Source organism: Electrophorus electricus, chromosome 10 (genome assembly GCF_013358815.1).
Source record: "Electrophorus electricus isolate fEleEle1 chromosome 10, fEleEle1.pri, whole genome shotgun sequence".
In the NCBI taxonomy this organism is placed as follows: domain Eukaryota; kingdom Metazoa; phylum Chordata; class Actinopteri; order Gymnotiformes; family Gymnotidae; genus Electrophorus; species Electrophorus electricus.
In genome coordinates, this window is record NC_049544.1 from 7,602,334 (window position 1) to 7,614,001 (window position 11,668).

Below are 11,668 nucleotides of genomic sequence, written 5' to 3' on the forward strand. Positions count from 1 at the left end.
ACGTAATATTCAACCTCCTTGTCAATTAATCATTCAGAAGACTTCTTTTAAGAAGGTTCTCCTCTAATACAAACATGCATATACATCTGAGACTGTGGGAATCTTCTTAAGACAACTAATTATGGTCATTATTGATTCTGTCAGGCTCAAGCAAAATCTGTCTGCAAGGACACTAAAAACCAAGACATCCTGGGATCCTCCAGAACACCATGAGCCAAAGAACTCCAGCAGATCTATACAAAAATTATGACCCACTAATAACAGAATCACACAAGAAACACACAAGTTGATATCTCTGAGGGGTCTGGTAATAATCTTGCTTTATTATCAGGATTACTTATCTTTTTACGGTAGTCATTCGTACACAGATTAGATAACTGTCACCTTACAGTCACTTTACTTCAGCCGTGGAGTTGGCCTAACCTTGTTGTAAGGAGAGAGGAGTCTGTTCTCCGTGCAAACCTCAGCAGCTGCAGCCACAATGGGAAAGCATGTCAGGGTGAAAGGGCTTGTCTGCTACTACAGCGTCTCTCTAACAAGCACGAGCTCTACAAAATATCCAGTTTAGAACCAGGTTACTGCTGAAAATTACGCCGAAGGCTTCAAGAGGAGAGGGCCTGAGCTGAACCGCGAAAACATGCAAACTCAACATTCTGTGGGTCCTGCACAGTCGTGTACCGCAGTACCGTCCCGAGAGAGAGAGAGAGAGAGAGAGAGAGAGAGAGAGAGAGAGAGAGAGAGAGAGAGAGAGAGAGAGAGAGAGAGAGAGAGAGAGAGAGAGAGAGAGAGAGAGAGAGAGAGAGAGAGAGAGAGAGAGAGAGAGAGAACGCAGGGGGTGGGGGTTTCTCGGAGCTGTACCGCACCGTCATTACGAGTCCAACCGTAACTGCGAGGGGGGAGCGACGCATTATTGCAGTAGAGGAGAACAGCTCGCAGACACGCTGCGCTAATCCAAAAACCATCGCACGCAGATGTTTATGCGCGCGTCGCTTTCGTCAGAAGAGGACAGCGTTGGTGTTAGCGGCAGCCGGCCCAAGGGAAATCGAAATAGTCACATACCTGGGCAAGACTATACTGAAGACTTGTATATATTCAGTGCGAACTGCTTTTGACTTAATTGTCCGTGATTTCTCTTGGAATTCACGCAAAGAAGAAAGCGCCATAACTGGATTACAAACACCTCCAAGGGATCTCAGATCTTTCTCTCTGCACTTCAACGTTCTACCAGCAGAACTCGTCGGACTGTTCTTTGAGGCTGAATTTTTAGCCAGCGGTAAATTCGTAATGCGGCACTTTTGCTGACGACTCCTGTAGCAAGTGCTTCGTTGTGAAATTTCTGCATCTCAGACGCGAGAAGCGATCAGACCTGGTTGTTGTGTTCTCCTCGGAGAGAGTTTTTCTTCTCCTAATTACTTTCCTTGTCTCTTTTTGACTTCAGACCCTACCCCTCTATCTCGTATCCAGCTTACTCCTCCACCGTCGTCTTCATCAGGGCAATAAGAAATAGCTGCATAGAGGATGTGAGTATCAGTGCGGAGCTTTACCCTATCGCTTTTATTTTAAACTAAAATGTTTCTGCACTCGTGTGTCTTGTGTTTTATAATCAAAATTATCCTCCCGCGCGTTTACTTTATCTGTTTGTTGTCACTTTCAAGCTGCTTATTTTCCACAAGAGCTAAATGTATGTGTTACGGATTTATTGACTTGTGGGAGATGCTCTGGTCCATTGAAAATATCGTATTGCTGCGAGGTCACTTAGTCTCAATATTGCAAAACATTCATGTTGTGTAACTTATGTTTTCGTCTTTGGAAAAGCAAATTCGTATTGTACTGATATTTATAAAATACTTGTATGTAGTGAGGTTATACTGAATCTTTAAGACCTTTCTTAGATACTCAGAATAAATTTAGCCACTCTGCACCCTGCACTCTGCAAGGTGGAAAGAATAAAACCTGTACTAACAGAATTACCGAACCTGCGCAATACTGAGTGAGTTCAATGCAGTAATAAACCTTGTGCCTGACTGGTGACTGTTTTTTGCCGTCCCCCGTTATTCAAAGTCATGCCATGTCCAGCTCAACTCTGCGTTTTAAACAGGGCTTAAAGAGACAGGGATTAACAGACTTTTCATAAAGGAAACTCTGGAGTGAGAGCATGGCTGCTGCACTGCATCACTCCATCAATGTCCTGGCTCTGTGCGCAGGTCCGCTCCAGCTCCAGACGCTGCGGCCCCTGCTGGGCCCCCCGGAGCCCCTGGTGCTCCTGGTGGAGAGGGTGCGCCAGCTGGAGGTCCTCCTCCTCCCCCAAACACCAGCAGTAACCGCCGGCTACAGCAGACACAAGCGCAAGTGGAAGAGGTGTGTACTGTTGTGGAATGAGTGGGAAAGTAAAAAAGAAAAGATGTAATGAGGAGAGAAATAAGAGATGCTATTGGATTATCTGTCTTAAACTTGGAACTCAAGCAGTAGTCATAGAATAAATACCTTTATGGGAAATGAGTGGCTACATTTGTTGTTGTTTTTTTTCTTATTTTGATTTGGATGTGAATAAAACAATTGGTATGAGGTTGAAATGTTAAACTCAGGGGACCATAAATAATTGAATTAGCATGGTCTTAAATAAAAATGTCATGCTTAGTACATAGTTGAAAATTCTTTGTAGTTGATGACTCAGGTCTGCAAACCAGATCATCATCATTATCACCATCCCCACCAAAATCATCATCATCATCATCATCATCATCATCATCATCATCATCATATACTGGGTATTTTCCTTAGTGATTCTCTGCCAAGAAGGTCTGTCAGCCATTTTAAGTTCTTATTTTATTTTAATTTAATTATATTAATAGGGTGGGATAATTTTTGCTTACAGTATTGTCTTCAGTAATACAATTCAGGCTTTGATGGGTTCAGTTCTGACTGCTTGCTTGGCTAGACATACTACTAAGTTGCCTTAGTAATATGTAGTTTCCATAGTATTCTTCTAATCATGTCCATGCCACCATGCTACCTCCATCTGAGGTCAAGCTGGATTGAGGTCATGATGGACCTGTGTTTGGCATGTGTATGCCTACATCCTGGAGTGTTTTTGATCTGTTCAGTATTATGTTCTTAATTAATAGAGGTTATCCATCCATCACAGCTGTGGTTGTTCATAGTTAATCTTTGTTGTTTAAGATTAAACAAAATTTCATTATTTATGCTTAGAATAATATCTCATTATTTAGTTCATTATTTTTATTTAAAAATAATAAAAATAATATTATTAACAATGTACAATTGATTTTGACCCACCTAATATTTTGTCTATGTCACTGATTAATTTTTATTTATTTTTTTTTTTACTGGTATTGGTATTTCTTTGGTTCTCATGTTGATAGATAACTGCAGCAAACTCCATCTGAAACCGCCAGATCTAGAATTAGAGCTAGACCTTCTGTTAGCACTACTGTGCATTAACTAATGATGTACTGATATACAGTGGGCCAGGAAACAGCAAACTATGAAATGAAATAGGGTGCAATATAAAAAAATGGTTGTGAATTTAAGCTGACATTCTACGTTTTAACTTTATGGTTATTTCCTTTCAAATCCAAAGTGCTGGAGTCCAGAGGCAAAATGGTGTCATTGTCTAATCAGTTACTGACTGTGCTATATTAGAAAAACATACACAAAAACAAATCAAAGAGATTCTTTTTTGTAAAATTTTTTTACAGTGCACTAAATGTTACATCGGGACACAATCTAAGTATAAGGTTATTCATTTTGTAATACACTCTCTTCTGCCCAGCCAAACCCAAATCAGTCTCAGTATTCAACAAACCTTAAAAATACCCATATCATGTCGCTGGCCTGCTCTGCCCAGGTGGTGGATATCATGCGCGTGAATGTGGATAAAGTCTTGGAGAGGGACCAGAAACTGTCTGAGCTGGACGACAGGGCCGACGCACTGCAGGCTGGGGCATCACAATTTGAGAGCTGTGCTGCAAAGCTGAAGAACAAGTACTGGTGGAAGAACTGCAAGGTGAGCATGGCTGACAGCCTATAAATGAACCTCTTAAGCAAACACATGCAAACTGTTGTGAGATGTATTTAATCATTTGCTTTGAGTGAAGATAAAAAAGAAAAGGATCGAAAGAAAACCTCTTACAATTCTGGGCTACATAGATAACTTAATAGAGGTGTGCACATCTTTGTTTTTGATTGTAGTGGTGAAGGAATAGAGATGCATCAAGATTGAATATTGAGCCAGTTTTTGTGTGCACTGGATTTCTGTGTGGCTACAATGCCCTAGAAAATGGGGAGGCATATTCCACATGTATGACTAGTGTCACTGTGATTTAACCATGTTTTGTTTCTTGTTTCTTTAGATGATGATTATGATGGGTATTATTGGAGTCATCGTGGTTGGAATAATTTTCTGTGAGTTTCAGTAGAACTCCTAGTTTCAGCTTTGTTGTGGGTATTTAACCAATATATAAGGTGCATGTATAGTGTATAGATGTTTTTGGTACAGTATCTGGTTTGACTTCAAAGGCTTCAGTAAAATTACTGGCCACACAACAGGCCCCCTAAACTAACAATGAGTGCGTTTACATGTGCTTGATAATCAAATCATAATCAGATTTCTCCAGTTATCTGATTATTCAAGTGGTCATGTAAACTGTCAGATTTCTTAGATTAGAGTATGGCCTAGAAATCAGATTAAGAAATCCAATAATGAGAGCTGCATTTTAGAGAGCTGGGTAGTGGATAACAACGCTAGCTTTCCTGTGGGGGATGGGGGGTGGGGGGGTGGGGGGGTTGGGGTTCAGTCCCCATCTGTGCAAGTGCTCTATGCTATACCAATAAGAGTCCATGGGTAGGACTACTAACAGTACACTTGCCTACATCTGTAACATGATTGAATAATTGTAAGAGTGGGAAAGAGTCTGCCAAATTCTATGGTTATGGTTTTGCATATCAGGAAATGAAAAATCATCTGGTCCTTAGCAGGTCTTAAAATTGGGTAAAGGGAACCTCAGATGAACAACAACACAAGACAAATTATACCACATCATTATTTATTTAACAAAACTGGGTCAAAATGCAGAAACAGTGCATGAAAAATTACACCCTTACTACTTCTGTAGAAATGAAGAGGGTAAGTAGCAGCTACGTGCTGCTAATCAAATGCCCTTGATTAACTGATTAACAGCGAGTGTGACGACCTTTATAAAAGCAGATGTTTTGGCAGTTAGATGGTATGGAGCATTCACATGTGTGCACAACACAAAGCCAAGGAGGAAAGCCATCAACAATGATCTTAGAAGAGAAGTGTTGCTACCCATCAATCTAGAGACGGTTATAAGGCCATTTCCAAACTATTTGAAGTACATTAGTCTACAGTGAGAAAGATTATTCTCAAGTAGAAAACATTCAAGATAGTTGCTTCCCAGGAGTGGATGTTCTAGCAAATTCATCCCAAGGTCAGACCATGCAAAGCTCAGAGAAACTACAAAAAACTCAAGAGCTATATCATGGACTCTACAATCCTCAGGTAGCATTAATGTTCAAGCTCATGACAGTTATATAACTATAGTATTATAGTAGAGTATGGCTTGTTTGAAATGGTTGCCTTTTCTTTTTAAAAAGAACTTAACAGCATGAGTTAAGTTTGCAAACGTGAATTTGCATAAACCACAAGATATCTGGAACAATGTCCTTTGGACACTTGAGATGAAAGTGGAGATGTTTGGCCATAATTCACAGTGCCTTTTGGCAAAGACCAAACACAGCATATCAACAAAACACCTCATATTGACTGTCAGGCACGGTGGTGGAGGGCTAACCTGGGCTTGTTCTACAGAGACAGGACCTGAGCATGTTGCAGTCATTAGTCCTCCATCAACTCCGCTGTTTACCAAGGTATACTAAAGGCCATCTATCGAAAGCTAAAGCTTGGCCAAAATTCAGTCATGCAATAGAACAATGATTCCAAGCACACCAGCTAATCTACAATAAAATGGCTTAAAAAGAAAAGAATCAAGTTGTTGCAATGGCCCCATCAAAGTGCAGACCTCAACTCAATTGAAATGCTATGGCAGGACATTAAGAGAGCTGCGTATAAATTAATGCCCACAAACCTCAATGAACTGAAGTAACATTGTAAAGAAGAGTGGACCAAAATTCCTCCAGGACAATGTGAGAGACTGATAGTCATACAGAAAATGATTACTTATTGCTATGATTGTATGCATGAGGTGTACTTAATTTTTCAAACATGGCTTCTCCATTTTGACTTCATTTTTTAAAAATGAAATCTGTGTAATGATCATCTGAGGTAACTAATTTTAAGACCTGCTAAAGCCCAGATGATTTGACCTGATGTGTAAAACCATAGAATTTCAACATTTTCAATTGACTATATATTTTCTGCAATTAGTACAGCAATTTCACTTGCATGCACTCTTCCAAACCAGCTAGCATTTGACTGAGCAGCATTTAGCAGCCTCTAACTACATTTAGCCAGAATGTAGTACAAAAATGTATTTATGTACAGTGTCATGTCCCAAAGGTTGTTCTTAGTAAATGTGAACTTTTTGTGTAGGTGTCCTTGTTGGTCAACATGTTTAAGACCTAGAATGAACCATGTGCACACAGGTTCCCATTAGTGTGAATTATTCATTTACTGCTGTTTAAGACATTAACCATGCAGCAGTCTAAGAACATGGATACTGAGACAGTCTATAATGTTATTCTGTGCTATCTGAATAATTATCTGGGATCTGACATCTTGATCTTGCTCTGTCCTTTCCCCTGTATTTTTCTTTCTATCTTCCTTTTACTTCCTCTCTGTATCTTCCTTTTACGTCTTCAGTGTATTTCTTCTCATAACCTCACTGAGCTCGCAGGGAGGATTAAAGGAGGTGGAAAAAGCAAAGCAGAAAAAGCCCACTCCTATAACCTCCATGCCTCTTCCTGCCACCCTTCTTCACTCTCGTCCTCTCCATCTTGCCAGCTGATACTGCAGTGTGACCATAGTAAAGAGATGCACCTGAGCTCTGCATTCTTCCCCACCTGCTGGGCCATCCACATATGCTTTAAGAGTAACACACACACACACACACACTCTCACACACACACACACACACACACAGACACTCTCTCTCTCTCACACACACACACACACACACACACACACACACACACACACACACACACACACACACACACACACACACACACTCACACTCACACACACACACACACACACACTCACACACACACACAGACACACACACACACACACACACATACAGTTTAAAGTGCACATACAGTTTAAAGGGAGTGTATTAGGGAGATTGTCTAAAAAAGGTTGGGAAGAGGGAGACTGTAAAGAAGGGTATGTGGATGATAAAATTATAACTAAAAGGCAGTGTTTGAGGGGGGAAGTATGGGTAATACACAAAGTTTCATATAAACATGGAGAAAGACTAGCAGATGCATGCACGCACACACACACACGATACCATGCTTAATACTTTAAGTCTCTTTAATATTCTCATTTAGACAGATGAAGTGGAAAAAATTTATTCAGTCCAACCTAAACACACATACGTGCACACGCGCGCACACACACACACACACACACACACACACACACACACACACACACACACACACACACACACGCACACACACACACACACACACACACACACACACACTCACATCCACAATCCTATTGAACATAAGAAATTGTGTCTAATGAATTGCATGGAAGATTGGACACAGCCATAGAAGCTTATTCTATAAATTTCATTCCTAAATGCCTACTGCCTAATGTACAGCTCAGATAGACATTTCAGATCCTCCATGAAACTCCATGAGTGTATAAAATATTAAAACTATGAGCCTGCCAATACATACACTTTTATCAATCACTTATAAAATGTGAAAAGGAAAAATTAAGTATTTCAATGATGTAGTATTATTAGTATTTTAAATCAGATTCCTTCATAGACATAAACTTTATTATTTTTCTATTCAGTACAGCTGTTGGATATTTCAAGAAGCGACATTTTTCATTTCATAGATTTATTTAATAAGGACATATGACACATTGTTAAATGTAAATGCCATTTAAGGATTATGTAGGAGTGTTCAATATGTCATGTATTACCATTTTGTGAAACCAGAGAAGAATTTAGTAGCATGCTTATTTACCTTAACACTTTTGCTGATGCCAATAAAGAATATGCAAACTGTTCACACTACCTTTTTTTTTTACACAACAACAAAACAACAAAAACGAAACAAGAAAAAAGTATAATTTACAGACAACACATAACCCCATAATTTACAGTACAGCCATTTGAAAACAAACAAACAAAAATCCTCTAGTAATAAATAAATCTTTTGTCTTTGCAGGTCTTTCAGGACATGTTTTCGTTGCCTTCGTGGTTCTATTCAGTACCTGCTAATATATCAGACAACAAGAAATATGTCACTCGATCTGCTAATATGAAAAACATTGAGTGAGGTCTGGTTGTACTGGTCAACAAAGTCTCATAAGAATCTCATTATTTAAAATATGAGCAGTTGTAAAGTACTCTTGTAAAACTGGAGTTAAAGGATCATTTCCTAAAATATACCTAATGTACCACTTTAATATTAAGACTGTATAGCATTACTTCTTCATAAAATTACATATATAGATCACAAATCTTCTACTAATCTGTAATACAAAATTATATACATACCTTAATGCCTGATATAAAAACAGTATTGACAAAACCAGTGTTGCCAGGACCATCCAATTATATTCACCTGCTGAATTTATTAAGAGAAAAGGCTTTAAAATTAGACTTAATTCTTATCTGAAAACACATGAATACAATCAAAAATGAATACAAACAAATGAAATCAGGAGTTGACAATAAAATCCACTTGATTCAACCTAGTTGGGTATTTTCTGACCTGGTTCAAGTGTTTCTACTGTCAAGCTGATATCCTTGGGTGTTTGCAGGGCAAAGTGGGAGACCCTGCAGGTAAGGACAGTTCCAGGTGGCTGCTCAGAGGGACGAATCACAAGGAAGGATGTGAGAGAGAAAGTACCATCGCTATGCTGCTGGTGACTGGAGAGAGAGGCTTTCTCTGTCAGAGAGATGCTTTCAGTCTGCGTGGGGGGCTGAGAAAACCACTCCACCTACAGGAGCACACATACAAACTAGAGCCAGCTGCTTCTGACAGGAACACAAGTGCTACAAACCTGTGTTCACCGCATCTGAAGTGACAACTTTCAAGTGTAAAGGACAAACCTTCACATCCAGGGGGAAGTAACGCTCACAATGGCAGTTCAATTTCTTGGGCAGCTCATCTTGAAATATCACATTCTTTTCATTGAGTAAAACTCTAGGAGCCTCTGTTTGGGGGGTGGGGGGTTAGCACACAGATGCTAAACAAGTTAAAGACTATTGATGAAAATTGAAAATTGATGAAAATACCCTCAAACACATATTTAACAAATGTAATCTTAAGTTCAAAATCTTAGCACTAAGAATGCCTAGCAATGCGCTGTCCATAGACTGATGAGACACTTACGCATTAAGTGTAACTGAATTATTTGCTGGGTTTGAAAGCCTGCAGAGCTAATGGTGCAGATGTATGTGCCCTCATCAGAGACCTTTAACTCTTTCATGGTCAGAGATGCATTTCCATCCCTAAGCAGCAGGGCAGAGTCTGCATTTATCCCATCTCTCTCCACGTGCACTGCCAGCAGCCAAACAAACCAACAGAGAAAAATACAGACTGGTAAATTATGTGATTGACCCTTTAAAAAATGTGAACACATCTATGGATAAAACATACCATGTGAAAGCCTGAGCCTGGTAAGTTCATTCACAGTTCACTAAGTAGAAATATCGACACCTTAAAAAGGTCATTGCTGAGCAGTGGTTTTTACTGTTAGCAATGCTCTGAGTTCAATAAATACCATATTCATTTCAATTGTTACTTCTGATTGTGACTAGCTAAAGGAGGTCAAAACTGAACTTAATATAAAAAAATCTTAAGTTACTATTTGAATTACAATGATGTCATAATGTCTTTGTCACTTTAAAATGTAAACTTGACTTTTAAGTCACATTATAACTTGCCATAACTGACCCATTAGTCTCTGTCAAGCCATCTTTTTTTGGGGGGGAAATTAAGATTGTACATTTATTAAATCACTTTCCTATTCCACTGTGTCCATGTAAGAGGCAGCAATACCTACACATGTTACTGCAGAAGTAATGATAATTCATCTCCAACCACAAAGTTCTTTGAATATGTGCACAACCTGTCACTCACCCTGTGTCCCTCCTTCAGTCTCCAACCTCTGGGCTTTCATGTCCAGAATCTTCCGCCCATTTCCTCTATGCTGCCACCGCCACTCCAGTCCCACGTTCTGATCTGATGGTGTGTCTCTTTGCTTATAGCCACAGTCTAAAATCACATCATCGCCTATAGAAGCCACAACAGATGGGGAACGAGAGTAGACCACAAACACAGCTACAGAAGATGGGAGAAGAGAGAGAAATAGAGAGAGAGCATAGGTGAGGACTAACATCGTCGTGAAGGAAATTTGCACAAGATGGAAGGGTGGAACTGGTAAAAAATAGTATAGAGCTATATTTCCAAAGTATGGGTGTGTGAACAAAATAATGGATGGGTAGATAATGTTACATGGGTTGACAAAGATTTGTTTAATGGGACAGTACCATCTGTGAGTAGTGTTCCCCACTGGCTGAGAGGAAGATTAAGTTTGCTCTGTATTAGTGGTGCTTTCTCATTCTCATTAGATGTTGTCTGCAGCACCAAAGTGAAGCTGATTCCACCTCCTTCAAGATGAATAGATCCAATGAAATAAGAAGCTAAGGAATCCGGATTTGTACCCCGAGGGACATATTGGCTCAATTCACAAATCACCTGTTGTTCATTACAGTCAGCATGCAGAAGGGATTCTGCTTCTGGTATCTCAAATGATGATACTAACCAGAGTGAGAGAGAGCCAGAGAAAGAGAGAGAGAATGAATGGAAGGTAATATAGAAAACTAGAAAAATTATTTTAGCTCATTTCAACAACAGTCTTACCTATGACCTCAAAAATGAGGTCATCAGCATTAGGAGTGTCAGGGGGGTTATACGGCGTTATAGTCTCTGATGAGAGGTCAGAGTTCATGGGAAGGTCCCTTAAGACCAGAGTAGCAGGAGTGCGGGTGAAATGAGATCCACCCATCATGCCCCCCATCCCCCCACCCTCCTCAATTAGGGAGCAGGACAGTACTACATCAGCACCTTCCAGACCTGAGAGCGATAATGGGGAAAACAAGAGACAGCACATATAATGCTGATAACGTTACGCACAAACGGGTAGAACAAAGGCATTCTTTAGAGATATTATTCTCGAGTAATAGGCAGATAAAATACAGCTTACCCTACGGCCTGCTTAAAGTGAAAGAACTTTATTAAACTTACCGTGGGCCAACGCGTTCAGACAGCCGAAAATAATAATTTTAAGCATAGCCGATGACGACTAAAAAGTACACAGAAGAGCATAAATTCTTCTGGAATTGAACACAAACAAGGCTACACCTAAACAGATTAGTCGAACAAAAAAAGAAAATGGAGCGGTCGTACG

General features: G+C 39.7%; 2 protein-coding genes across 5 annotated transcripts; one reads left to right on the forward strand and one right to left on the reverse strand.

The window, feature by feature from the left end:
- The first annotated feature begins 888 nt into the window (after positions 1 to 888).
- On the forward strand, positions 889 to 7,167 carry zgc:92912 (uncharacterized protein LOC436805 homolog). Its single transcript, XM_027029196.2, has 6 exons — positions 889 to 1,273; positions 1,439 to 1,520; positions 2,205 to 2,358; positions 3,869 to 4,027; positions 4,374 to 4,425; positions 6,863 to 7,167. Coding segments are annotated over exons 2-6 (384 nt in total). The 5' UTR covers positions 889 to 1,273; positions 1,439 to 1,518; the 3' UTR covers positions 6,880 to 7,167.
- A 904-nt stretch (positions 7,168 to 8,071) lies between these two features.
- On the reverse strand, positions 8,072 to 11,668 carry tapbpl (TAP binding protein like). 4 transcript variants are annotated; one of them, XM_027029195.2, is made up of 9 exons: positions 11,506 to 11,668; positions 11,122 to 11,334; positions 10,749 to 11,018; positions 10,339 to 10,539; positions 9,589 to 9,756; positions 9,306 to 9,409; positions 8,965 to 9,193; positions 8,748 to 8,814; positions 8,072 to 8,461 (listed from the first exon to the last, which is right to left on the reverse strand). In XM_027029195.2, the coding sequence occupies exons 1-9, from the start codon at positions 11,549 to 11,551 to the stop codon at positions 8,455 to 8,457; spliced, it is 1,305 nt and encodes a 434-aa protein (XP_026884996.2). In that variant the 5' UTR covers positions 11,552 to 11,668; the 3' UTR covers positions 8,072 to 8,454. The 4 variants fall into 4 exon arrangements, with proteins under 4 accessions (XP_026884996.2, XP_026884995.2, XP_026884994.2 ...); XM_027029194.2 differs by having other exon boundaries at positions 8,072 to 8,464; XM_027029193.2 differs by having other exon boundaries at positions 8,748 to 8,817.